Raw genomic sequence first — 27,341 nt, 5'->3', positions numbered from 1 at the left:
AGGCCACAGGATGCTCTGTGAGCATCAGGCCATCTTTGTGCTGCAGCACCAGGGCCTTTGAAACTCAGGGAGCAGCAGGCATCAGGGTGTGATAGCTCAGTGGTTTGAGCATTGGCCTGCTAAACCCAGGGTTGTGAGCTCAATCCTTGAGGGGGCCATTTAGGGATCTGGGGCAAAAATTGGGGATTGGTCCTGCTTTGAGCGGGGATTGGACTAGATGACCTCCTGAGGTCCCTTCCAACCCTGATATTCTCTGATTCTATGTGCCATGAACACAGGTCATGTGAGCACCAGGCTGCATGACACTCCATGATCATGGGTCATGTGGGACACAGCAACCAACCGACAGGCTAGTGGCAATCACTGAATGAAGTGGATGGGCAAATCAGGCTGATTAGAAAGGGGGAAATCTGCACACACAGCCACCTGGACAGCCAGTGGCAGTGGGAAAGGAAATACAGAAAAGGCACTGGGGAGTTCCCAAACTAGACTCTGAGGCTGGCAAGGGCTTGTTATTACAATACAGGAGGGGTTTAATTTTAAAAGGGACATGGTCAGGTCAGACTGAGCCTGGAATTTAGGGCCTGCTTTCACCCCCCCTTGGCAAGGCGAGAGGTATTCATGGGAACGGAGACATTCAAATGGGGACAGTGTTAAATCTAAAACAGGCTCTTCAGGGAAGGGAGATCTTTAATGTGTGTTTGCACAGCATTTAGTCCAATGGGGCTCTGGTTTGAATGGAGGCTGCTTCCAGAATATAAAGACACAGGAACAAAAATGCAAACCCACTCCCCTGCTATGTTTGCCATCCAGACCCCCCGCATCTTGCTTAGGCATGAAAAGCAGGAAGCAAAACTAGCTAGAAACCAAAGGAAACTGTCGTGGGGCAATGAGGAACACCAAGAGCAAAGAGGCCGCATCAAGAGAGACAAGGAAATTTTGTTGGTTCAGCAAACTTGTGTGTCCAAACAATGGACAGAAAGGGACCACACAGAGACCCAGCTGAGCATCCCTAACCGTGCTGGAGTTATTCTGGGTTCATACCGGTCTAACTGGCGTCAGAATCTGGCGCTGAGGTTTTGACTCAGTCCCTACCCCGGCAGAGCTCCCACTGAAGAGTCAGCATGGGTTCTGCTTGCATATGGACCGACTAGTAACAGAGTGAGAGCCCCAGGACTTGCCTCACAATTCTGAAGAGGCCTTTTATTGGCCGCAACACAGTCAACAGATCCAGCTGCCCTGATAATCAGCGACAGGTGAATTTCCTCCACTGGTTTGGATCCATCTTAGGGATTTATTTGGCCCCCATCACCGCAGTGTCTGAGCACTTCACAATCTTTAATGTGTTTCTTCTCAAAGGCCCCAGGAGGAAGGGTGGTGCTATGAGCCCCACTGTACAGCTGGGGAAGCACAGAGTGGCTAAGTGACTTGCCCAAAGTCTCACAGACTCTCCTTCTTCCTGATGGGTAATCAGAATCTTATGGACAACCCAGACAGTGACTTTCCTGGAGCTACACACATGGGGCACTTGGCCCCTGGAGCCCTCCCAGTTGGACATTTCCAGGATATCCTTGTGTGTGTGATATCTCACATAGTATTCAGGCAATTTCAATCCAAGCCAGAAAGTGCAGGGCATGGCGTGTGGTGGGAGAGAAGTTAATCCAGGCTTTCCCAAACCTGGATTTGCGGTCATTTTGGTGGGTGGGAAAAGATTCCAGTTGCTTTTCATTTAGTCCAGTCTGGTTTGCTCATCCCAGTAATAACCAATGCCCTGCACTTTGCTTCAGTAAGGGGACGGCAAGCTGCTTTCATCCCTGTGCTCTCCTGTGCTTGGCCCTGACTTGCTCAGACACCTCTTACACTCAGCAGTAAGCTCCTTCAGTCTGATCAGCACGACTAACCATCTCCCATTCTCTTTTTGCTTCCGGGGGTGATTGTAGGACGGAGTCTGTGGCAGAGAAGATGCTCACTAATTGGTTCACCTTCCTGCTGTACAAGTTCCTCAAGGTGAGAGGAGGTGGCCCACCTAGGCATTAGACCACATCACTCATGGATGCTTTGGTGGTGGGGGTGGCCAATCTGTGCTGGGCACTTTCCAGACATGTGAGAAAGGACAGGCCTGCTGCAAGGCACTTACTTCTGAATGCTGCGGGAAAGGGGCAGTAGGAAGGCGTGAGGGCTGGGTGAGACCAAGAAGAGGTCAGGAGGAGGGAACGCTGCTCAGAGCAGCTGGCTGGCAGGTTTTCTCTTTGTCGGCAGGGTACACGAGATGGGTCCCTGAGGGGTGTTTCTGCAAGGACGGGGACCCCGTGAGCAGGGGAAGGAGCACATTGCAGCAGAAAGCTCAGGCTGTGTGCTATCACAGCCCGTTCAGAGTGCAGCTGTGACCGCACCAGACCCTTATCCTCACTGGCGGGACCTTCTGGATCCAGTGGCTGGTGACGAGAAGACCTTACTGTATCCTGGTTTTCAAAGGCAGGAGAAGATTGTCTGTCTCGGCACTTTGCCTTAATCTGGGCCAAAGAGCAGCCACCATGGCTTGTTTGGTAACTCTCATACCAGGATCCTCGCCAGACCTTCTTCACCCTGGGCTTAGACCCTTCCAAAGGGCAGGAGGGGAGCATGCTGCAGCCATGATAGCCTGGAGCCTCTCCTTCTAGTCCTGAGCACAGCACAGACAGAAAGCCGTTTCTGACAGCTGGTCTAGGTGGGAGGAGTTGGCGGTTCTCAGTCTGGTTCTCTGTCCATGTCACTGGCACCCTCACCTGCAGAATTGTCAGGAACGAGAGGGCCATGGAGTATGAATTTCAGTCCCACCCCTAACAGGGTTTCCTCTCGAGTAGGGCTGATGCAGTGGAACCTTGTGTGCTCTGTAGGTGGTCAAGGCATTCAGTGTCCAAGACACCAGCCCTGAAGTCACTAGGGAGGAGGAGATGGTATTGTAGCCTTGGTTCCCATGCTGAGACTGCCAGCAGAGGTGCTCATTATGATGTTGCCTTCTGAGATCCCCCTGTGCCTCACCTGGGCCACCACCCTAGAGACAGAACCCACTTGAACTTCAGACATGGACCTGAACTTTCCAGCACACGTCAGATTCCTCATCCTTCCAGCCACTCCTGGGCAGGATGGGGACTGACCAGCTGGAGGCAAAAGGCTCTGTATCCCAATGCCATTCCCCTGAGCCAGCCAGCCACCCCCGATGCACAAACTCTCCTAGCGGGAAGGTCTGGAAGGTCCCTGGAAGGTAATTTCAGTAGCTCCTAGTACCAAACTCCCATTTTCAGATGAAAAGAGCGGTTCAAACGCTGTGACTCACTAAAGCTCTTTTTTTATAAGATATATTTTCCCCCACCTCAGCTTCTTGTCTTCCTGCCTTAGCCTAAACACCAGCCTGATAAGGGCACTAGACAGCACATGGGAGCAATATAGGGCAGGCAGATTAGCTAATTAAGCGGCAGACAGGTGTAGTAGGTGAGAAAGGGGCCACTTTGCTTTGGATTATTAACTTGTTTTCTCCAGGATTTACACTAGAGGATGGTGATCTAGCTCATTGATTTGGGACAGACTGCTAGAGCAGAGGGGCAGCAGTGCAGGGAAGGTGGAGGGGAAGGTAGAGGGGATGGAGGGGAAGCAGTGCAGGGAAGGTAGAGGTGAGGGAGGGGATGGTAGAGGGAAGGGAGGGGAAGCAGTGCAGGGAAGGTAGAGGGGGATGAGATTGTGGAGGAGAGGAGATGGAAGGGAGCGGAGGGTGCGAAGGGGAAGGGAGGAGCGGTTTGAAATTGGAAAACGAAGGAGTTGGATGGAAGTGTCAGGGAGAGAGCAGCAGTCGGAGGAGGGTGGGAATGAATGGGAAAGGGGTGAGAGGTTGGGGAATGGAAAGGAAGGAGAGAAGAGGCGAGTGGGCGGGAGCAGAGAGGATGCAGGCTAGAGTCACCCTGGCCGCAGCTTCTCTCCTCCGCTCTCCAAAGCCCAGCAGGAGACGGTCCCCCCTTTAGGGCTGGGCTTGTGCTGGGTGGTGGGTGAGGCCTGGGGGAACTGAGCTCCTGGCCTGGGAAGCTGGCAGGTAGGAACCGATGATCTGCGGCATCGGACATCACCCGGTTTCCCTCCCTCGTGTCTCCGGGCAGGAATGCGCTGGCGAGCCGTTGTTCTCCCTCTTCTGCGCCATCAAACAGCAGATGGAAAAGGGCCCCATTGACTCCATCACTGGGGAAGCCCGCTATTCGCTGAGCGAGGACAAGCTCATCCGGCAGCAGATTGACTACAAGACACTGGTAAGTGCTCAGCGCAGCGGAGCCTACAGGAGCCCCTGGGATCTGCTGGGGAAAGTGTCTTCCAGAAGATCAGTGGCCAGGCTGCTGCCAGTTGGACAATTGCCATTTGTACTGCCAGAGGGACACAGCCTTGCTGGACCAACATCTCCTCAGGCAAGGGTTGGGAGGCATGGTGTGCAGGGATAGCTGGCAGATCATGTGTGGGCCTGGCTGTGACTCACACAGGACCATGTGTGTGTGAAGAGAATAAAGGAAACAAGGTGGGAGGAGACAGACCGTGGGGGAGGGTGGGGGCGGCATTTGTGGTGCCGAGTGAGGGCGTGAGATCTGAGCTCCAGACCAGGGCAAGTGGCCACACTGATGTTGGTTCAGGATGATGTATGTTCAGTAAGCCTCAGTGGTACTCTCCATCTGCTGCCAGTCCGATGGCCGCATTCTTTGGGCACCAACTCCACAAAGGCCGAGGTTACACTAACAGCCACCCCCAAACTGCAGTGCTCGGGTTCCTGCAAAGAGAACACTGCGGGCGGCCTGTGCTCACAGCACGGCAGAATGAGCTTGCAAATGGAGCTCGCAATATGCTTTTTGTGTCCCACCGTGTCCATCCCCCACAGCCAGGCTCACAGCTTCCTACGCACCTCTGAACCCACTGCAGCACGGCCCTGGCATCTCAAACCTCTGGGGGGGGCCTTCCAGCCCTCCCTCTGAGCTTCCACCGGCCTTCTTCCCTACCCTCCACCTCCACTGCTCTCACCTCCAAAAACAGCCCTCCACCCCTAGGCGCAGGGCTGCTTTCCACCCATCTGCCCTGCCTACCAACTCCTCCCTGCCCTTCCTCAGCCGAGCCACCAAATCCTTCTCCCTCTCTTGCTCTCACCCGGGACCTTTCTGCCCCTGCAGCCTTCAGCCAAACCTCCCTCGGAGCAACCCGCCCCTGACTTCTGTGGTGCTTCTCTCAGAGGATCTTGCAGTGCTCCGCCCCAGGACGCTGGCATTTCGCTGACGCTGAAACTGCGGTTAATAGGTAGCAGCAGTGCCCTCCGTCCTGCCTCCTCTGCCTGGCCGCAGCTTCTCTCCTCCGCTCTCCTCTCTGCCATCCGACCGATGCTCCTCCCCAGTCCCGGGCCCAGCTCATTCCCGCACTGGGCAGCCAAGAGTGCAGAGGCTCCTGCTGCGGCCTTCCCCGTGTGAAGTCCCCACAGCCTCGCAGCTCCGCGCGTTTCATTTGCTTAGGACATATGGAGAGGGGGCAATTCCTCTTCCTCTCTCCATCTGTGCATGTGTGTTTGTGCCGCACACCTCATCCCCTCCTGCCCGCTCCGGCTCCAGAGGAGGACTATGACTGGTGTGCAGGGTTTGCAATGGGGAATGGAGATGTGTCCCCTGTAACGTAGTGACAGCCAAGTTACTGCCTGGCTAGTTTACGGTTCGTGCAACGAGTGCTGCCAGGGAGAAGAGGAGAGGGTCAGAGTTCCAGATCTCCTGTACGATGAGGCCACAGGAGACAGGCCACAGTGCTCCAGGGCTCGAGCCGCCACGGCAAAAAATAGGAGGGTGCTCTGCATCAACGGACTGAGGCCCCGCCCACACTCCACCCCAAGGCCCTGCCCTCGCTCCGCCTCTTCCTCTGTGGCCCTGCCTCTTCCCGCCCCCGCTCCTCCTCTTCCCGCCCCCGCTCCACCTCTTCCCGCCCCCGCTCCTCCTCTTCTGCCGAGGCCCCGCCCATGCTGTGCCTCTTCCCTCCCCTGCTCTGCCTCATCCTCTGTGGCCGCGCCCACGCAGCACCTCTTCCCACCCCCGCGTTCTGCCTTTTCCTCCATGGCCCCACCCACACGGTGCCTCTTCCCGCCCCCGCTCCACCTCTTCCTGTCCACGCTCCACCTCTTCCTGCCCCCGCTCCTCCTCTTCTGTCGAGGCCCTGCCCGTGCTGTGCCTCTTCCCTCCCCCACTTTGCCTCTTCCCTGGTGGCCCTTCCCGCCCCCATTCCTCCTCTTCCACCAAGGCCCAGCCCCTCCTCTTCCCGCCCCCACTCCTCCTCTTCCTGCCCACACTCCTCCTCTTCCTGCCCACACTCCTCCTCTTCTGCCAAGACCCCGCCCATGCTGTGCCTCTTCCCTCCCCTTCTCTGCCTAGTCCTCTGTGGCCCTGCCCATGCTACGCCTCTTCCCTCCACCCTCCACGGCCCCGCCCGTGCTGCGCCTCTTCCCGCCCCCGCTTCTTCCCTTCCCGCCCATGCTCCACCTCTTCCCGCCCACGCTCCACCTCTTCCTGCCCTCTTCCTACCCCCGCTCCTCCTCTTTCACCGAGGCCCCGCCCGTGCTGTGCCTCTTCCCGCCCCCGCTTCTTCCCTTCCTGCCCACGCTCCACCTCTTCCCGCCCATGCTCCACCTCTTCCTACCCCCGCTCCTCCTCTTTCACCAAGGCCCCGCCCACGCTCCACCTCTTCCGCCCACGCTCCTCCTCTTCCGCCAAGGCCTGCCCGTGCTGTGTCTCTTCCCTCCCCTGCTCTGCCTCATTCTTTGTGGCCCTGCCCGTGTTGCGCCTCTTCCCTCCACCCCCCATGGCCCTGCCCACGCTGTGCCTCTTCCCTCCCCCGCTCCTCCTCTTCTTGCCCACGCTCCACCTCTTCCCGCCCACGCTCCACCTCTTCCTGCCTTCTTCCTGCCCCCGCTCCTCCTCTTCGGCCAAGGCCCCACCTATGCTGCTCCTCTTCCCTCCCCTGCTCTGTCTCGTCCTCTGTGGCCCCGCCTGTGCTGCGCCTCTTCTCTCCACCCCTGCGGCCCTGCGAGCAGCGGGTGCGTGGGGAGGGAGCAGAGCGGGGACGGGAAGGCGCGGAGTGGGGGTGAGGCCCTGGTGAGGGGTAGAGTGGGAGCGGGGCAGAGCAGCCACTCTGGCATAGTTAGTGGAGATAAAGGGCAGTGGCAGCTGGTGAGGGAGATGGAGCAATGGGGCAGGGCAGGAGCAGTAGAGGAGGCGAGCTACTTCAGGGGAAATGGGGGTATGGAACTGGAGGGCAGCAGTGCCCAGGGACAACACATGTGGCGGTGGGAGACCGAGGGAGGGGGCACGCCAGGTGCCTGACATGGGAGCTGCAGCTCTGCCCAGCAGCTGTGCAATGGGAGAAACTATGTGATGTCAGGGCTGGGGAAGTGAAGAGGGCAGGCATGGGGATGGATGAGGACAGGTGGGGAGCTGCAGGCCTCTCCAGGAAGATCAGCTGTGTGTGAGCAAAGAATTTCAGCAGACTGGTGCTGTCAAGCCATTGAGCAGAAGCTGGGGTGGCCCCCTCTTTAACATCCATGGTCAGTAGCAGGTCATTTCCCTGATGTAGAAACACCCAGAGATCAGTGACATCTTTGAGTAGCTCCCAATGTGGTGCCTAAGTGGTGCATAGGAATTAAAGGGTTAAGGACAGGAGAAGCAGCTGATTCAAAGCAAATAAGAACATCCTGGAATATGGAATCTAAAACTCAAGCCAGCCCTGAACAGAAGCATTGTTGAGGTCGGGAAAAATTCTGATAACTTTTCCGAAGATCGTTGGTCATTATCATCTCCAGAATGTCCATGAAATATCCAGTAGTTGCTCTAAGTTGCCATACTGTGATTTCTGAGATACCACAGTTATTTCGCAGGAACACATCAGAATTGCCATAATGGATCAGACCCAAGTTCCATCTAGCCCAGTATACTGTCTCTGATGTTGGCCTGTACCAGCTGCTTCAGAGAAATGTACCAAAACCCTACAGAAGGTAGTTATTGATTTACCTACCCCAAGGGAGAGTTTCTTCCTGACCCCTGAGAGTGATTGGGTTATGGCTTGAAGCATGAGGTTTATATCCCTTACTGCAGTTGTTTTCCTATTCTGAGTGTAATACTGCAGTAGTTTCACAGTGCTGTTAACTGCGGCCAGGTGTTGGCTTTTAACAGTGACTATTGTATATCGGCTCCTAACTAGGATAAACAGGATGAAATGGAGTGGGGAATACTGAGGCTGCATATCGAGTATAACTTAGTGACTGGAGGACCTATTCACCTGTGGAACAGTCTCCCAAGCAACATGGGACAAGCCCCATTGCTTTAGACTGGAGAAAGCAAAGAGAATGACCCTGTATTGGCCAGTGTTGAGATAGACTCGGTGAGCTCCATCCCTAGCTTCTACAAAAGCCATCCTGTTGTAGAGCCGGTTCACACGGCATCTCAGTATTGTGGCCCCTTCCTCCCTTCACATCCATTCTTAAAGGTATTCCACATGAAAAGTCACTTCCCATTTACCCTGCTGAGGAGTTTAGCATCAAGGTTTGCATTGCAGAAACTCAGTGTAAAGCTCTATCACAGTTTCTCAAAAGGAAAGCCAGACTTTTCCCCCCAGTAAACTACAGAACTCCCCCACATCAGTCTAAGATTCATAGCCTTTAAGGCCTCATCTAACCTGACTGCCTGCAAAACACAGGCCAGAGAAAATCTGAGCCACAGTTCCTGCATCAAGCCCATGACATGAGTCAGAGCATCTCTTTTTTCCAGTCTTGATGTAAAGACTTCAAGTGACGGAGAATGTCCCTAAGTAAGTTGTTTCAATGGCTAGTTACACACACTGTTAAAAAAATTGTGCCTGTTTGTAGCCTGAATTTGTCTAGCTTCAGCTTCCACCCCTTGGATCTTGTTCTGCCTTTTTCTGATAGACAGAAGAGCTGTCAACTCTCAGAAATCTCTTCCCTGCGTACGTACTTGCAGACCAGGACCAAGTCCCCCCTTGACCTTCTCTTGGATAAACTAAGTAGACTGAACTTCTTATGTCTCTCCACTAGAAAGCAGGTTTTCCAGACCTCAAATCATTCTCATAGCTGTTTTCTGAACCTTTTCCAGTTGGTCTTCACCCTTTTTGAAGTGTGGAAACCAAAACCAGGACTCCAATAATGTTCTCTCTAGTGCTGTATACAGAGTTAATACCACCTCCCTACTTTCACTTGATATTTCCCTGTGCGTGCATCCCAAGTGCAGTGGGAATGCAAGGAGAAACCCACCCCAAACTCCTTAAGCTACGCTTTGATGTTTAGAGAAAAGGGGTTGGGGGCAAGAGAGGGCGAGGAAATAGGAAAGAGAGAGAGATTAATTGCTTTGCTAATGTGGTGAGGGGTGTAAAATAAGAGGAAGGATGTTCTTGTGGTCAAGGACTTGGACAGGGACTCAGGAGAGCCCAGGGTCAGGCCCCAACTCCATGTGTCGCCATGGCTCAGTCCCTTAATCTGTCTGTGCCTCCATTGCACGTGTATAAAACAATAATTCCTCCTTTTCCCTGCTCTTTGTCTGTCTTGCCTGTTTAGATTGTAAACTGTTCAGGGCAGGGACTGTCTCACTACGTGCTTGTCCACACTTAGCGTCATGGGGCCTAGATCGCACTTGGAGAAACATGGAAAGGGAGAGAAAAATACAGACCCAGAAAGAAAGAGCCATCCTTTTCACCAAGGAAATCCCTCCAGTCTTTTATGGCTGGTGGATATAAAGCAGCCAGTGAGAAGGGGAAGTAATTATGCATCAGCCTGAACAAAGCTCTCTTCCATTCACTTGTGTGTTGTTTGATGTTAATCAGCTTTCCCTCTTACATCTCAAGAGCAAGCAAATATATCCCGATAGGAATCTTACCCGATTTACAGAGATCGACTATGGTAATGGAGATTAAAAAGAAGCAGAATACAAATGAGGCTTTCCTTCCTTTTGGTCTCTCTCTTGTTTCAACTGGGTTGTTTTTCCCCAATAAATAGATGTTGTTTTTGAGTTGTTTTAAAAAAAGAAACAAAGGAAGAACTGCTTTAGATTTCTGTTAATGTGATAGAAATGCCATCGAAGCAAATCCCAATCCCTCCTCTCCCTAAGTCAGCTGGTCCCCGCTGAAGAGTTTTGCACTACATCTGGATAGCAATCACGGAGTTTGGCGTGTGCCAGGGTGTGGCTATACGATCTGAATCCACCCAACACACCCAGGGTCCCTGGTACATGACACTTGGAAATGGCTGTTTGTAGCAATTGGCCATGAGGTGCCAGTCGAGGGTTTAGGAAGGATGAGGTTTTTTATATACAATGTTTTATTATTCATATATTTATTTAAATAATTACTGAAAACAGAATCAGGAGAAGTGAATTTAGGGACTCAGTATTGCCGTCAGGAATTTCTGACCCTCACGCATGTGCCTCGCTGACTAGGTTACACTGCTTGGGGCTGGTTCAGCTCCAAACCAGGTTGCCCATACCTGGCAGAAAAGTCCTGCCAGTCTATCTAGAAAGTGATGTCACAGAGTCCTAAAGTTCAAGGCCAGAAGGACCCACCAGATCATCTAGTTTGACCTCTTGTGTATGACAGGCCACCAACACCACCCCCAACAACCGAAATGAGAACAAAGTATTACTGCCCACAGGAGACTGAACTATGACGTGCCACAGGCAGAGAATAAGAGGGACCAAGGTGCACCAGGTGCTTGAGGTCCCTGCAATGACAGGGAAGTGGTTAAGTGAGAAACACCCAGATAATCCCAGCAAGTGACTGCACCCACATGCTGTAGAGGAAGGCAATGTCTAGGCATTGTGTAATGTTCTGTCTACTGGTGTGAATACCCCCTGGAGGCAGCAGGTACCTAAGGAGTCAATCAGTCAGAGAGTGCCAAAGGGAGCACAGATTTTTACTGGTCAGATGCTCAGCTCAAAAATAAGTTGCATCACAGTCGACGATGAGCATCTCTTCAAACTCTAATTCCTGTACATTCAGATAAATAGCACAGCGAGTGCTGTCTCTAATAGAGCCAGCTGGTGTTATGTGTCTTAATCACATGGGAGTGAACCTCTGCCTGCTTTACAATCCTTTTATAAAGCTCACCTAGGTTGTTCCGTATCTTAGAGCCATTAAGGTCCTAGCCTGCAAGGTGCTGAGAGCCCATTGCCTTCACTGGGAGCTGAGGGTGCTAAGACACTAGGGGGTTGGACTAGATGACCTCTTGAGGTCCCTTCCAACCCTGATATTCTATGATTCTATGATTCTATGTGAAGCCCCTCGCCCTGCACCACCTCCCTGCCTTCCTCTGCTGGGAATGAACAATGATTCGTCTCCTGTCTCGGCACAAATAACACAAATTGACACATATAATGCAGAGGAGCAAAGGCCCCGAAGTCCCTTTGAAGCTGTTGAGAGAATTTTGTAGTTAGGGTGTGTGTGGTGGGGTGTCCGATAAGGGTCGAGCGCGTGTCGGTCTCTGAGCGGCGTGTGCACACTGTGTGGTCCCTGCGCACTGCGACGGCTCTCGCACTAATAGCCTAATCCCTTAACATCGGTTGACACCGAACCCTGTTGGGAGAAAAACGCTCCAAGCAGCACTGGGTTAAGGCCCGTCGGAGGGAAATAGGCCACTAATGAGGCATAAAAGGGCTCTCCCATGTCTCTCCTCTTTGGGGATTACCTCCCACATTGATTTCTGCCAAGCACTGCCACTGAATGCCTCCTTCCAGCCCCACCCTGCCATCGCTAACCCAGAGCGAAGAGCAGGAGAGGAAGGGTTGGCACTCCCCCACTGCTGTCCTCTGGGTGCAGTTGTCTCCATATGACAGTACAGATGTGTCCAGGCCTCAGTGCAGTTCAGTGTAAATGTCCCCAAGATATGATTATAATTTACCTAGAAGCCCCAACTGAGAGCAGGGTGCTGCATATACACACAGTTTGGGATCAGCATGTGCCCGAAGAGCTTGCGATGTAAGCAGATAAGGGACTGGAAGGGAACCAGAGGCACAAAGACATGATATGCCCAAGGTCACCCAGCAGCTCAATGGTAGGGCTGGGGTTAGAACCCAGGTCTCCAGACACGTGGCCCTGTGCTCTGTCCATTAGACCATGCTGCCTCCATAATTGGTGCCCCGTTTGCTCCCTCTCAGCAGAGTCGTCACCTGTCACAGTGTGGCGTTACACAGTGGGGACTTTCTATCAGCTGCAAAGCCTTCCCTCAGCTCTTCCAGTGACCTCACAGGAGAGGCCTGGGTAAAGCAGGACAGGCGACAAGGGAGGGCAGAAATGTCTCGTCTCAGGAGCTGTCTGGCGGTTCTCTGCAGGGCTTGGGGACAGGTTGTGAATGGCTGGGGGCTGGCTGCTCATGCGTTGGTGTGAGTATCACAGTCTCCATGAAGCACACAGCCCAATAAAGCAGTGCAAGCCACCAGGAACCTCCCCCTCCCGGCTCTAAGGAATGTGCCTCACTGGACCACTGTGAGAACTACGGTCCTGGGGTCCGCGTCACCCACGGCTGCAATGGAAAGTCCCCAGGTACAAGCTGCTGGCAAGCTCTGCCCTAGCATGGGGACTGGAGCTGTCCCATGCAACCAATACATGAGTGGAGCCAGTCCTGGAAGGGGTGGAACCAGGCCAGGCAGGGGATGCTCATCTACTGATCAGCTTCCTCCAGAGGGTTCCTGTGGCAACCCCGCTGGAGTTTAAAGCTGCCCTCCCCAGGCAGAATCCCTCCAGGCATGCATGGGGTTCGGTCTGCTGAGTGGGACTGAATCTGGCCATTTGTATGCTGGGGGATCATGTGGACCCTGGAGAAACCCCCATTGGATCCCACAGCCTACATGAAAGGGGCAAAGGAGATGTCCACCAGCCCAGGGCGTTATGGGTAGGGCCCTACCAAATTCACGGTCCACTTTGGTCAATTACATGGCATACATTTTAAAAGTCATAAATTTCATGATTTCAGATATCTAAATCTGAAATGTCACAGGTTTGTAACTGTAGAGGTCCCAGCCCAAAAGGGGCTCCCGGGGCTCACAAGGTTATTGTAGGGGGTCGTGGTATTGCCACCGCTGATTCTGTGCTGCCTGCAGAACTGGGCCCTTGACCAGCAGCCGCCAGTCTCCAGCGACCCGGCTCGGAAGGCAGCAGCACAGAAGTAAAGGGTGGCATGGTATGGTATTGCACCCTTACTTCTGTGCTGGCGGTGGTGGGGCGTTGACTTCAGAGCTGGGTGCCTGGCCACCAGCCGCCGCTCTCCGGTCACCCGGCTCTGAATGCAGTGCAGAAGTAAGGGTGGCAATACCATGACCCCCGTACAGTAACCTTGTGATCCACCCCCCATGACCGCCTTTTGGGTTGGGATCCACAGTTTAAGAAACGCTGGTCTCCCCCTTGAAATCTATATAGTATAAGATAAAAGTACACAAAACAACAGATTTCACGGGGGAAGACCAGATTTCACAGTCTGTGACGTGTTTTTAATGGCCGTGAATTTGGTTATGGGGGATGCTCAGAGACTCATTAGGGGCATCTCCGGCTTTCCCACTAGGGAGTGGACGGTTCACCCCACAGTTGCAATGCATGGAGGAAGTTCATTGTCTAGAGTTAGCTCCAAGCCGCAGGGCTTGTCTCTTTGAGTTTTTGGTCCCTGAGAACTATGGTTCTGGCCTTTGCAAGTACAGGGAGGTGACTGGTGTAATGGTTCCCTTTCTGCGTTTGGTTTGGATTTCCTGCAGAGATGGGTTACGTTCCCAAAGAAGAGCGTTTGGGAGCTCCTGCCCTGGTCTTTGAAGAGTTACCCCCAAATGAAGTCTTGTTCTCCCCTTGTCCCTCCAGCATGACTGGTCTGGGAAAGAAAAAAGCGAGAGGTGATGTGTACAAGGCATATCATAGAACGACTGGTCCAGAGGGAGTTTTTCTAACACCACAAGGAGAGGATGCCCCATGAAATTCAAAGGCAACAAAGTTAAAACAGCTTGACGTCTCCCTAGGGTGCACATCACAGGTACTATCCAAGTGCTTATACAGCATCACACAATGGGCGTTACTGGGAGTTGATATCTTCCTCCAAAACAGGTGGCATTAGTCACCATCAGGGACTGAACAGTCATTGCTCTGTCCCATTATGAGAGTACCTGTGCGTCTAATCTCTCCCAACCCCATTCACAGTTTAAGGGAGAACATCCATTCCCATCCCCACCCTGAGGACCTTTTCACTGGAATGGGCTGTGATGGGCTGGACTAGGCATTTGTCGCCTCGTGCTGTGGCACACACCACTCAAAGAAACAAATTTAGACCTCCAAGAATGGCCTAAGGAAAGCCCACCCAGGATCAGTTGCAGGTAGAACCAGTGAGAATTGGTCCTCCAGCAGCCAGAAGGGCTGGGAGCTACCAGAAGCCAATCAGGGCCCAACCAGCAGGTAAAAAGGGCTGGCTGCTTCCTCCAAGGGTCAGTTCTAGGTGATGCTGTGGTAGAGAAAGAAGGAGCCTCCCTGCCTTATCCTGAAAATCCCGAGCTGGTCAGGTGCCTATCTCTAATTGCACCTTTTGATTGAGTCAGTAAAAGGCTGTTTTGTTTCCATTGTCAAATGTGAAGCCAGGTAGCCACCTCGAGTTTGGACATCAATGTGGCTGCTGTAAAATTAAAGGGAGCTTACTGCAGGCAAACCTGAGACACAGACATACTGCTGTGCATTCTGACTCTCCTGTGAGATCTTGCCATGGGTGGCAGGATGGTAAATAACCAGCATGCTGCATCAGGACCGCTTCCAACATCCCTTGCTAGGGATAAAATCGACAGGGTCCATTCTCGTCAGGGTCAGCTCAATCCATCATGCGTCCACTATCAATCAAAGGAGCCCTGTGCTGTTCACTTTGTAGGGGAAACACCTGAGCAAGAACTCCTCTCTCAGGATTTTTCACAAGAGCTAGGCTTTGCCCAGGTGTCCTTGATCAAAATTTCCCGTCCCCGGAGTTGTGCAGTGTGATAGGTGCAAGTTGATCACACCCTGCGGTGGCTTCATTTTAGTGGTGCTCTTTGTAAACATCTGTGAGATCCTTTGAGGTGAAAGATGCTATAGAAATCTTACTTGTTATTTTATTATTTGATGGTTTATTAACTGAATTTATGCTTTTCCTACACTCTTGGAGTGACACATAAATAACTGTATTATAATCTTATTAATATCTTACATTGATATTGCACCATTCATTTAGAAGATTCCAAAGCCCTTTGCAAACAACATACAGTGACCACTGAAAAGCAGCTGCCTCTGGGGTGACTGCAGCACTGCTCAGTAGATCAGGACAGGAAGTGAAGAAGAATCCCATATCTAGTGAATCCTGGAGCTATGAAACACTACATGGGAATTTACAGTCAAAATAATTTGGCCAGGACACCAAGATTAACACTCCTGCTCTTGTAAAAGGGCCATGGGAACTTTAACAATCGCATGCAACCTGCAGCTCAATTTAACTACCCTCCAAAATATAAAGGTGCCTTAAGTTTATAGACGTTTATACACTTCACCCTCCCTCGCCGAGAAAAAAACAGAATGCTGAACTTATAAATGTCTGTGAGTTAGTGGCCAAATTTCGATTACATTCTGTGTGTGACTTTAAGACATCCCCTCCCCCTTCTGGCCCCCATCTGCTTTGCATTTAGCTGTTGCACAGAGGCTGGGGAGCAGATGCTGTTGTCCTCCGAGGAATCAGAGGCCTCTTTAGTTGGGTAACGTTTCTTGTGCCAAGTGCCAGAGCAAGATGTAATTATTCAAGAATCCTTGTATTTCCAAGTAATGGAATTCACCTGGTGCAGAGGCTGTACGGCCTGTCACCTCATTTTGCAGAAGAGTTTGGACAGAAAACAAACTAGGAGTTCAGGGATTCAAGACCATGCTACCTGAACATTCGAACCAAGGCTGCCAGTGCAACCCAAGGAGGCGTTTATTGAACTGTGAAGCTCTCTAAGGGGCTGTGGAGGACTTGGAGGATTATTAAAGGGCCCAAGGTCCTTTCAACTTTTAGGTCATCAGTTCAGATCTAGCCCAGGGTCAGCACTGATGGAAAGCTGTGAGCATTTTGTCAGTGGCTTGTGTGAAATGAGTTGGTTGGTTGGCCACTGTCCCGTTCCTAATGGGACAAGTATCCTGATGGCAAATGCAGAGCTGGCAGTAATGGGCTCCTGGATCGCAATCACAGAAGAGAAGCCAAGGTGAGGCTCAAGGAAATTCAATGTAAGGACTGCCACTTTGATGAGATAGCTGGGTATTGTGACTCCAACCCATTGGGAGAGGTCCCCATGTAGTGGGGAAGGGGTTGAAGAGAGATAGACAAGGAGAGCAGACAGCCATCTGCATCCTGCTTGTTGTAAGATCCTGAGCAGGCAGCTGGGACTCCAGAGCATCTAGCTAAGGGCCAAACCCTGCTTCCATTAAAGACAGTGAGACATTTGCCTTTAGCTTCAGTGGGAGCAGGAGCAGACCCTGTGTAATGCTAACCGACCCTGGTGTAAGGGAGTGTAGGCAGCCCCGTTGTGGATTGACCGATATAGACACCTTGTTTGGAACCAGATCCCTGGGTCTCCTGTGAGGGAGAAGAATGACCAGGTCCTCGTTAATGAGCCATGCAGATGCTGAGCATGATTCTTGTACCATTCCTGGCTAGAGTCACCTGAAGGTTTGTCCTGGAGCCATCCATGCTGTAGGACCCAGTGGCTAGCTCTGAGCTGTCCAGGAAGGAGTAGCGATGAGCAGCTCCCATGTCTTCACCAAGGGTCTGGCTTTTCTCACTGCCACTCTGTCTCCCTCCCTCAGGTCCTGAGCTGCGTGAACCCCGACAACGTGAACAGCCCAGAGATCCCCGTGAAGATCCTCAACTGTGACACCATCACGCAGGTCAAGGAGAAGATTCTTGACGCCATCTTCAAGAATGTGCCGTGCTCCCACAGGCCCAAAGCTGCTGACATGGACCTGGGTATGTGAGCATGTGGCCCATCACGGAGGGGGGAGGGGAGCAGGGAAGGCTGTAATTCAAACCCAGCTGGGCCCTTGTGTTCAGTTCTGAGCACTACCTCACCAGACAGAAGGGGACTCACTGCAGCGTGTTCAGAGCAAAGCAGCAGGAATGAGACGAGGCTGGAGGGATCAATAACTGGAGACACGAGACCCTCCCTGCCCTCAAGACCATACACCTCTGCTCCTCCTGCCTCAAGGACAGCCACAAAGGGAAGAGCAGCCTGTGTTCCCGCCCCTGCGCAGAGGAGCCCAGCTGGCCAAGGACTGGAAAGGGTCGCTGCAGCCCTGAGAACCCTAGAGCCCAGTTGCCCCATCCTGCTGGAAAACCCCCAGGAGTGATGGTGATCTCGGTTAGGTTCCTCTTGCTGAGATTTCTTGCTACGCCTTCTGTCAGGGTGGAGGGTTCAGATGGGGTTTACACCCTCACTGAGACAGCCAGTTGGCCCAGGTAGTATTGATTTCCAGCCCTGAGCCCCACTGGCCACAGGGATGGGTGATGTGACTCCCTGTGGTCCCCAACCCACCCCACCCGCTGCTGGCTGCCTACCCTGCCTAGATCCCACAGTAGAGAGCAGCAGGGACAAGGGATAGTGCCAGGAAAGTAGCTGAGTCTCCTCCCTGCCTAGGAGCGGCAGATACGCACCCAGGGCTCCAGAGTGGTGTTCGGCTCCTCTCTACATTACATTACTGCCTCAGAGTGTTATAAACCAAAGGACTTCACAGAGCTCATGCACTTTTCACCATGACACGTTGTTTGCTCTGCAGCACTTCACTCGGCTTGGAGAATGGAGCGAGACATGTACGTTTCAGTTACATGTCTAGTCAGGTTCATATTGCTGTTCTCATGCACCGGCTCTAAGCTATAGTGTTTAGGGTTGCATAAACAGAAACCTCTCCTAGCCTAGATCTGAAGTGAAAGCTGAGAGATCTGCAATCAGGTATAACAGCAGGTCCCAGATAGCTCCTCTTGGGTTCTAGCAGGAGGACAGAATGACAGGACACAGCACTGTACTAAGTGCTGCTTAGGGCCACCCTTATGGTTCCTGGTAGGGTACTTGGGATTTCATCCTGGGAGCAGACTAGCCGGAATTTTCCCTCTGTGACCTTAAATGAAAGAGACTTGAGTGGAAAATTATGGAGTCTATAAAATCCTGCAAAAGCAGACGCGAAACCCAGAGGAAAAGGAATGGACTGATGCCAAGAAACCATTTAGGATGATAATGAAGGCAGAAATGAGAGGTCAGGGATTGAAGTTAAGTTGGGAGGAGGAAAGAGGGAGGAGGAGAGGGATGCCTGTCAGCAATTGCAGCAGGATTCTTGCTCACAAAGGGTGGTTAAAATAATGGAACAAGCTGCCAAAAGCAGCAGCAGTAAAAACCAAATCGTATAAATTAGCAAGAATGAACCCGAGATGTTTTTGGAGCGGACGACTGTCAGCGAGGGACTGGGTGAGGGTGAGAGTGAGGCCAGCCAGGAACTGGAGACCGGGGGTGCGGCGGATTCAGGCCGGATATATTGACCCAGGCCTTGTGCCGGGCTGGGGCCAGGGGAAACATTAAGTTTGGATCCAAGGGTGGGCACTGACAGAGGGTGCTGGGATCTGCTGGGACACTGCGGAATACATAGTGGCATTGGTAGGACAGGGAACCAGGAATTCCACAAGCACTATGAGGGGCTGAGGCTGGATTGGAACCACCTTGGACAATGATGATCTCTAGGGGACAAATGGGCTATGTTCTAAGGCTAATTTGCTTTGGCCTTAATCAGCTAGGCCTGAACAAGACCCCCAGATCCCATGCCCTCTCCAAACTGAGGGCAGGTTTAGATCCAACTCTGAACCTCCGAGCGTGGACCTATCTCTCAGCTGGGTCTGAACCAGAACAACCTCCCCCTCCCCCGCTTCCTAGAAGAGTTTGGATTAGGGCCCTAATGAGCTGTGTGATCTCTGCTCTGGTCCTTACACATGTGTTGGAGCTGCTGAGTGACTGGGGGCGGGTAGGATAGTGGGATCCAGTGGGGATTAACAGGCATTATACACACCTGCCCCCAGGAAGGAAGAACTTTTCATGCCCGTAAAGGGGCTGATTAATAAAGAGTTTATTGACATGAGTCATCCGCACTGAAGATGGAAAAGACCTAGGCATGCCTCGTCCAGGGCAAGCCTGTTCCCAGCATTGAGTAAAGCAACAGGCTTTCTTAGCTCACCTGCTAATGAGGATGGAGGAGTAACTCTCTTTGGGGGAGCCTGGTGGGGAAGAGGGGTGTATGTCCAGAGGGAGTCACAGCCATTCCTCACAGGGAGACAGAAGCTCCTTGGAACATGGGGTCCTTTGATGATAGTGAAAGGAACACAAGGTGGAAAAGTGGGGGGGTCTGCTCTTCGGATGTTCATAGTCTAAGTCAGTGCTACTCAAAGTGGTGGTCTGCGGACCAGTGGCAGTCCGCGAGCCATCTGCTGCCGGCCTGCGCAAACATTGGGGTAAAAATTGCCAGTCCCCCACATCAGATAGCTTGAGAAGCACTGGTCTAAGTGACCATAAAGCTCTGGGGATCAGTGCAATCCTGGTGTGAGCACTTCGAACAGCAGGGCTCACCGGGTGAACTTCTCTTGCTAGCGTTATGTAGGAGGTCAGACTAGCTCTCAGTGGTCCCATCTTGACCTTAATCTCCATGGGTCTCGGAAGAGAAAAACAGTTTTGCATTTCCAGGGCTGCTTTGCAGGGCTCTCTGTCCAGGGTGAGGGCCCATTGCTTAGATGGAAGGAAGCATTTTAGTCCAAAAGCCAAATTACTTAAGGCTTCTTTTTACAGCGCCCATTTCAAAAATCCTAACCAAAGCAATAGCCACATCTTTAAAAGAGCATTCGGGGGTGGGGAGAATCCCAAAACAGACTCTCTCCAAACAAAGAAATTCCCCCCTTCCTGTGCTCTGGTTGCTTTTAACAGGGAGTATAGTGCTGGTGGAAAGTGATGGGTTGACAGCCCTGGGCAGTGGACAGGTACAGCCCGGACAATAGCAGGGCAAGTGCCCCTGTCTGTGTGCTGTGACCTGGAAGGATCAACTCTGGGGTGGGGAGTTCATTTAGTCTCTATAACCCATTTGAATTAAACACTAATACAGGAGCGGGACGGCCCTGCACCGACATGTTGATGGACTAGATGGGGCCTAGTGGGGCTCTTCCCTTTCTCACATCTGCAGTGGGAGTTCTTGGCCCCTCTGCCCACCAGCAGTGCCAACCACTTCCTGTAGCATGGGGAGGAAAGGCTCCTCATCTCATGTCTAATCCCCTGGGCTGGCCCATCCCATGTCTGGCAATCACTGTTAGGTGTGAAAAGTGTCCTGCCTACTCCAGCACTTCGGTACCAAAGTAACTAGTGATTTTGGGTCCCTTAATTTTTGGGGGTGCAGCTTGAAATGCTTTAAAGGGGCCCAGGTTTCAGAAAGTGCCCGGTGCACACCCTTTGAAAATCAGGCCCCTTTAAGGCACAAGGAGTTGGGGGCCCAAAAACTGAAGCATCCAAAGTCACTAATCACATCAGAATATCTTGGCCAGGGCCTATTAGGGAGGGCACCCAGGGTATGGAGTAGGTGAGATACTCCCAAAATGCCTACGCGTTCGGGGCCTAGTAGTATTGGCTAAGCGTGTTACAATCAATGCCTTCCTTTAAAGAGCAAGGGTGGTCTCCTGGCTAAAGCCAAGGCCTAGAAGTCAGGGGGTTTGGATTCTCCCATGAACTCTTGATGTGTCCTTGGGCAAGCTCATCTAAGACACACCTGGGAGTGAGCTGACCAACGTTCACTGACTTTAAATGGGACCCAAGCACCTAGTTGCCCTTTTGTGCCTTTGAAAATCTTCCCCTGAATCTCTCTCTCTGCCTCAGTTTCCTCCTTGGTGGAATAGGGCTGTTAATGCTCACCTGCCTCAGAGGGGGTGTGGGCAGGGTTAACTCATTCCACTCTGCAGCACCACTGGAGAACCTCGCAGGGAAGGGGAAGTGGTTAATGGGATTAAACAGTAGGGCTCCAAGATTCTGGGCTTCTTCTCCCTGGGAGTCCGCAAGCCCCACCCAGACATCAGATGCAGCTCAAATAACCCTCTTGTCAAAGGCCTCTGGAATTTCCCTTTTCCCTTGAATTAAAAGAGGTTTTTAAAAAATAAGTCATTCCTGCATGCAATAAAAGGGTACACTGTCTGCAAAATGAAATATAGAGTTCACAGCAACTGTCTCTTGAGTTTGCATTTACCGCCACTCCCGATTGGAAGGCAAGATAAAGATAATGGGATTTTTACCTCCCTCCCGCACTCTGGAAAGTACAAGTGAAACAAATTGGATTGGAGTGTGTCTCTCCTTTGTGCCATTGCTGTGAGGAGTGCGCTGATCTGATGGGAGAGGGGCCGGGGAGCAGCGGTTGAGGAGAAAGCTAACAATCTTCACTTAGTGCTGTGAATATGAATGCAGGGGTCACTTTTATCTCCTTCCTGTCCTCCCCGCATCTACCACTTCCCTTTCAACGCTGGGAGTGACCAAGCCTGTTAGTGCTAGCAGAGAGGGAAAGGGTATTTAAGGAACAGTTGGGTAAACTGAGATGTTAATTACTAAAGAGGGTGTCTTTACTCAGACTAAACTCCCACTAAAGACAGTGGGCCATATTCTGGAGTCCCTTCTCAGCCCTCACCCAGATGCCAGCTGAAGTCCATGGCGCTTGGCCAGAGAAAAAAATTCAAGAAATCCTGAGTAAGAGCTTCAGAATTCAAACCTTCAGTGGATTTTCACCATTGGACATGAATGGCTCTTGTGTGGCTAGAAACATTCCCAAAAAGAAAAGGAGTTCTTGTGGCACCTTAGAGACTAACCAATTTATTTGAGCATAAGCACGAAAGCTCATGCTCAAATAAATTGGTTAGTCTCTAAGGTGCCACAAGTACTCCATTTCTTTTTGCGAATACAGACTAACACGGCTGTTACTCTGAAACCAGAAACATTCCCGTGCAGAGTTCCCAACCTAAACACAGCCCGTTGGGCTAGCCTGGGAGAAAAAGAATGAAACAGATGAGAAATAAATGTAAAATCAATGGGCCTGATTAAAGGGGCCTTAAAGTGGGTGGAAATGAGAAACCCTCCCGCACAGGGGATGCCCTGACCAGTGTGGAGCTGGTGTCATGGTTCTACATTAGCCCTGCTGCCAGTCCCCAGGAAATGGGGGAATCTGAGAGGGTGGCTGGGGGTGACTGGAGTGCACTGCACTATGGCTATTCTCTGCCCCCCCAGAGCCCGTCGGAAGCAGAGCATGAGTTAGATCAGCCCTGCACAGCCCTAGGATACCGGGAGGGCAAAGACAGACAAAAGCCATGTTTGCCCTCCGTTCCCGACCCAACCACAAAACTGAGAACTGGGCATGTCTGACTGCTCACCTAGCTATGTAGGAGTGTGTACGGCACCGAACGATTACAGTGCCACTGCCCAGGGATCCTGCTTTTTTTGGGGTGGGGGAAGGGGATTAGACACAGGAGCAGCCAGTGCTGGCAAGGATCAGGGATCCAAGGAGGAAAGCCCCAGGAGGCACTGACAAAGTGGCAGTGGACCTCTGCGCGGGACTCTGTAATAGAAAGAGCTCCTTCCGGATGCTCCTCCCCTCCCAATGCTCCAGTCCCTGCACCACCTGGGTCTTGAACAGCTGGGCTCTGGGATTCTTTGCAGGTGTGGCTAGGAGCAAAGGGTCGTGCTTTGACAATACTGTGATACCGTGGGTGTGATTTAAGGAGTTGGGATAAATCCTGGCCAATATGGGGTCATCCCTAAACATGGTACCCATTACTGACCAGCCAACTGCTACATCCTTGAGAGATCTCTGTTCTCAGTGACATCCAGCAATAAACACTCAGCACCTGATCTTCTGCTAATTCAAATGAATAGTAAAAGCAAGGGTCAGTTTTATGAGTAAAGTTTAATTATGGGATGAGAAAATTGCTGAAACCAAAAGAAATTCGCAACAACTCTTGACTTTTTACATTGGAAGCAGTAAAGACAGTTGGCAGGTGATGTTTCCACATTCAGAGGTTCATTTTAATTAACTCAAGGACATGGGTATGGTTTATGATGACCAGGCTCGTGGTTAAACTGTATTTGGCAGTGACTGCGATGGTTGAACCATGGGTGGTTCTTTTTGCCTTTGGTTAAACCAAAGTTGTCTATGGCTAACCCATGGTTGGCTGTAGTTTCTCCCAATTAAACTACAGTTTGACATCTTTGGTCACATTTATGGTACTATTGGCTATTCCCACACATGGTTAGACCAAGGGCAAATAAGTCAAGTCTTCAATCTGAGGGAAACTGGGACTGTCCCGTTCAGATGGAGGTATGTATCAACCCTAGTTTCAATATAAGATTCTCTCAAAGGCAGCCACCAGATGGGACTGCCCAGTAAGAAGAATGTAGAGACAGTTACCAGCACCACATAATCATTCAAGCACGTGGCATTTAGATACCATGCTGATAGGCATTAAATTAGATGTCTGCTGTAGCTGGTGAGAAACAGGATCCCTGTGCATTTACATGTGGCTAGGTAGGGTTGTGTTGGAAGAGGCAGGGTGTTACGATGGGCAAGGCGTGGGATTGGAAGGCAATAAGCTTGGGTTCTGTCTCCAGCTTTGCCCCTGGCTGGCTGTGCACTGCTGTCTCCTCGTCTGTAAAGGAGTGGCAATGGGCCTCCCCATCTCTACAGGCAGCGCTTGGCGATCTGTGGACGAAAAGTGCCATACAAGCACCAATATTGCTCGAGCCCAGCGGTCCACTTGGTGCTGTGCAAACCACAAAGGACAGCACCGTCTACACCCAAGGAGCTGTCACTCTATGGCTCGGATCATCAGCTGACATCAATCAGCTATACCTTGCAACCCAAAAAGGCCATGGCCCTATGACCAGACTCAGAGGCCCCTGGGGTCTATGGGCAACAGCTACATGGCATGATCCCAAAGGCTGAGCTCGTAGGAGCTGTTTTGTGCTCATCTCAGCCAGGAGTTAGACTTTGGGTTCATGGGTGTGTGTGATGAATGGTAGTGGGATATATGTGTTTTTATCCCAGGCAAGCAAACCCATTCAGATAATGTAAGAACTGACTCAGAACTTTGCCATGTAGCCTATGCTTTCGGATACTTCTCTGAATCATCTCCCTGAATCTTTGAAGGTTCACCTGTCTCTGGTTTGCAGGGGTATACGTGGCATGGGCATGTATGTGGAGTGTGCCTTTTTCTGTGTGTGTGGGGGGAGGTGTCGTGTCCATCTCTGTGCACTATGCATATCTTTGGGTCTCTTGTCAGGTGTTTGTGGGCAGGTGTTGTCCTGCTTGATGGTATGTGGTCTCCATGTTGCATGTGTAAGGTGTATGCTGAGCTGCCTCCTTCTTCCTGGGACTCTGCAGAGCAGAGTGAAATGTGCCCTTTCTCGCTGCAGAGTGGCGGCAGGCAAGTGGGGCCCGAATGATCCTGCAGGACGAAGACATTACCACCAAGATAGAGAACGACTGGAAGAGACTCAATACCTTGGCACACTACCAGGTAATGAGACAGGAGCCCTCTGCCAGGGACACAGGCCTGGCCAAGTTACCTGCCTCTGCTGGGAGGGTTCAGTGCCAATCAAACAACTGGACTGGCACTGCCAAGTACTGCCACTCTCTGCCCCAACCCATCTACCCCTTCTTCAAAGGCCACTGACAGAGCTCACCCCAGAGATCATCAAGGTTGCACCATCTGGTCTCCTAACACAGTCTCTTTGCACCTCCTAACACAGTCGCTTTGCACCTTCTCTCCTTCTCCACAGGAGTGTTACACTGCTGCTCTCATCATCTGAGCAGCTGCTCCCCTGCCAACCCTGTCTGAGATCTGGGGCTGGAACAAGCAAAGAGCAATCCCAGACAATGACGCCCTGTAAATAAGTTCCATCGCTCCCCCCTTTCCCCCACAGACTGTTTCACTACAACACAAACAGGAGACTCTTTGAGCTAGAAAATAGGATAAGATGTTTCAAGCTGAACTAAGTAGCAGCTGCCCTGAATGGCTTTTAGAAAATAAATAATATAAACGTTCAATAAAAATGGCTTCTGCTATTATATTATGTCAGACGAGAACATGATTTGACATGATATGACATCATATTCTGCACTATTACTGACAGGTCTTGAAAAAATGTAAAAATAATGCCACTAATATTAAAATAAACTACAGTTTGAAACACAATTTTTGTTTTTGAAATGAAATTTCAAAATTTTTCTGAACAGTTTTGCTTCTGTTTCAAAAATACTTGTTTTTGTGGAAACTTTCATCAGAATCGATGCAATTTCGCACCAAAAATCAGTTTAGTTGAATCAGCATTTTCCGACAAAAACCTGTTCAGACAAATATTTGATGGCCAGCACTAACACCGACCTCCCATGATTCTCCTTTTAGTGAGGATTTCCCCCTGCCTACTCTGCTCTGTGCGATAGGCGGGGAAGAGGGCAGATCAGTGTTAGGAAGGGGAATAAAAGAAGGGAAAACAACTCTGCTTTAAGGGACAAAGATTGACAGCTACTCAGATACCAATCACTGGGAAGGAAGGGGCCCTGTACCTCTCCCCCAGGCCACTACTGCTGGCATTGTCCGTACTGACGTCAGTCCAGTGATACCTAATAAAAGCCCTCCTGCAAACTATTTGGTGTGGGGCTAGAGGGCGAGATAAGCCGCCACCCTCTTAAAGGGAAGGCTTGACTGAAGGCCCCCAACTGGCAGTAGATGAGATGTCAGGCTGCGGCTGGTGATTAGCATGGAGGAGGGGACAGGGGAAGGCAAGCAGATTAGAAATAGATGGGGAGCGGAGATGAGCAGGACACAAGCTAATTCTCTCCCTCTGCAGGGGAGGGAGAATGACACATTTTCTCCTGGAGGGCAAGGCCACTGTGCTCCGGAGGATCTTTGACATTAGCAGCAGTAGGAGTTGGGGGCCTGTTGTCTGGAAGCAGGAGGATGAGAGGACGGACAGCAGTGAGGGTGCTGACCGGATCCTGGTTCTAGTCCCAGCTCAGCCACTCTGTCCCCATAGGGGGCGCCATTTCCCTGAGTGGATAATGATATTAAGAAGTGGGGACAGCTGTCCTTACCTACTGTTGGAAAGTGCTTTGAGATCTACGGCCGGTAAATGCTATAGGCCAGATCCTCAGCTGGTGTAAATCACTGTAGCTCCACTGGAGATTGTAGAGCCACACCAATGTACACTAGCTAAGGATCTGACACTGAGTACAGGGCTGGGAGCTCCTGAGTTCTAAGCACTGGCTCTCTGGGCATGTCACGTGGGACCAGGTTGCCAAAGACAGTTAGGTGCCTAAGGCTGTAGATAGGTGCCGAGTGGGATCTTGAAATGCACCTAACTCCTCTTCCTACATTGCCAAATCAGAAGGGCCCATTGGGATCACCTAGTGCAACCCCCCATAGAACCCACGCCAGAGAGCTTCCCTTGTTTGAGTCAGAGCAGATCTTTCAGAACAAACATCCAGCCTTGATTTAAAAATTGCCTGTGATGGAGAATCCACCACAGCCCCAGGACAGTTGTTCCGACGGTTAATCACCCTCCCTGTTAAACATCTGATGGCAGTGAGAGTTTGGTACTGACACGCTCTGGACAATCCCACTAGCTGCATCTTTAGTTGCCTAAATACATTTACAAACCTGGACCTTAACCTCTGAGTGCCCCATCTGCAATATGTGGATAATAGCACAGAGACCTTACTCAAGTGTTGAGAGAGCTGATTAATTAGTATCTGTAAAGTGCTTTGAAGATGAAAAGATTCTGCATAAGAGCTAATTATTATTATTACAGAGACAAGAGCTAGTGGCTCTTCACGGGTGTTTTTTTGGGGGGGGTCATCTTTTTATAACTTCTTATGTATCCAAGATGCTCCTGATACAGCTTCGCTTCCACATTGGCTCAGAATTGCTTATTGTTTCACTTGCTTTTGAAAGGAAGCCACACAAATGCCTAGGTAATGGATTGGCAGGTTTGTCTCATTTCAAGAGGCTCTCTCCTCCTTTGAGATGTTATGTGAGACTTCCTGCAGCACAACAGATTTCCAGCCGCCATCTCCATGGGCAGAACAATAGAGACACCATTTCCCCCCTCTGTTGTAGTAGTGACAATGCCCTACTGGTGTGGCAAAGTCCTGTGCCCTATCAGGAGTCTGTGCATGTCTACTCTGATTTCTAACCTGATGTGTCTTGATCTTGAACCCCAAGCTCTAGCCGAACCCTATTTCAGACTCTT

The 27,341-nt window shown here is 51.3% G+C and overlaps 1 protein-coding gene across 1 annotated transcript in view; it reads left to right on the top strand.

The window, feature by feature from the left end:
- The window catches only part of PLXNA4 (plexin A4), a 577,512-nt gene that overhangs the window by 511,483 nt on the left and 38,688 nt on the right, over window positions 1-27,341 (top strand). The window contains exons 22-25 of the mRNA XM_084633028.1: window positions 1,941-2,007; window positions 4,128-4,274; window positions 16,852-17,011; window positions 24,504-24,607. Of these exons, the coding sequence (XP_084489154.1) occupies window positions 1,941-2,007; window positions 4,128-4,274; window positions 16,852-17,011; window positions 24,504-24,607 (478 nt within the window). The remainder of the gene's footprint in view (window positions 1-1,940; window positions 2,008-4,127; window positions 4,275-16,851; window positions 17,012-24,503; window positions 24,608-27,341) is intronic.

The sequence above is a fragment of the Lepidochelys olivacea genome, assembly GCF_965140295.1.
Source record: "Lepidochelys olivacea isolate rLepOli2 genome assembly, chromosome: 1".
NCBI classification, from domain to species: domain Eukaryota; kingdom Metazoa; phylum Chordata; order Testudines; family Cheloniidae; genus Lepidochelys; species Lepidochelys olivacea.
The sequence above is the reverse complement of the archived record's forward strand: the minus strand, read 5'-3'. Positions and strand labels throughout refer to the sequence as shown.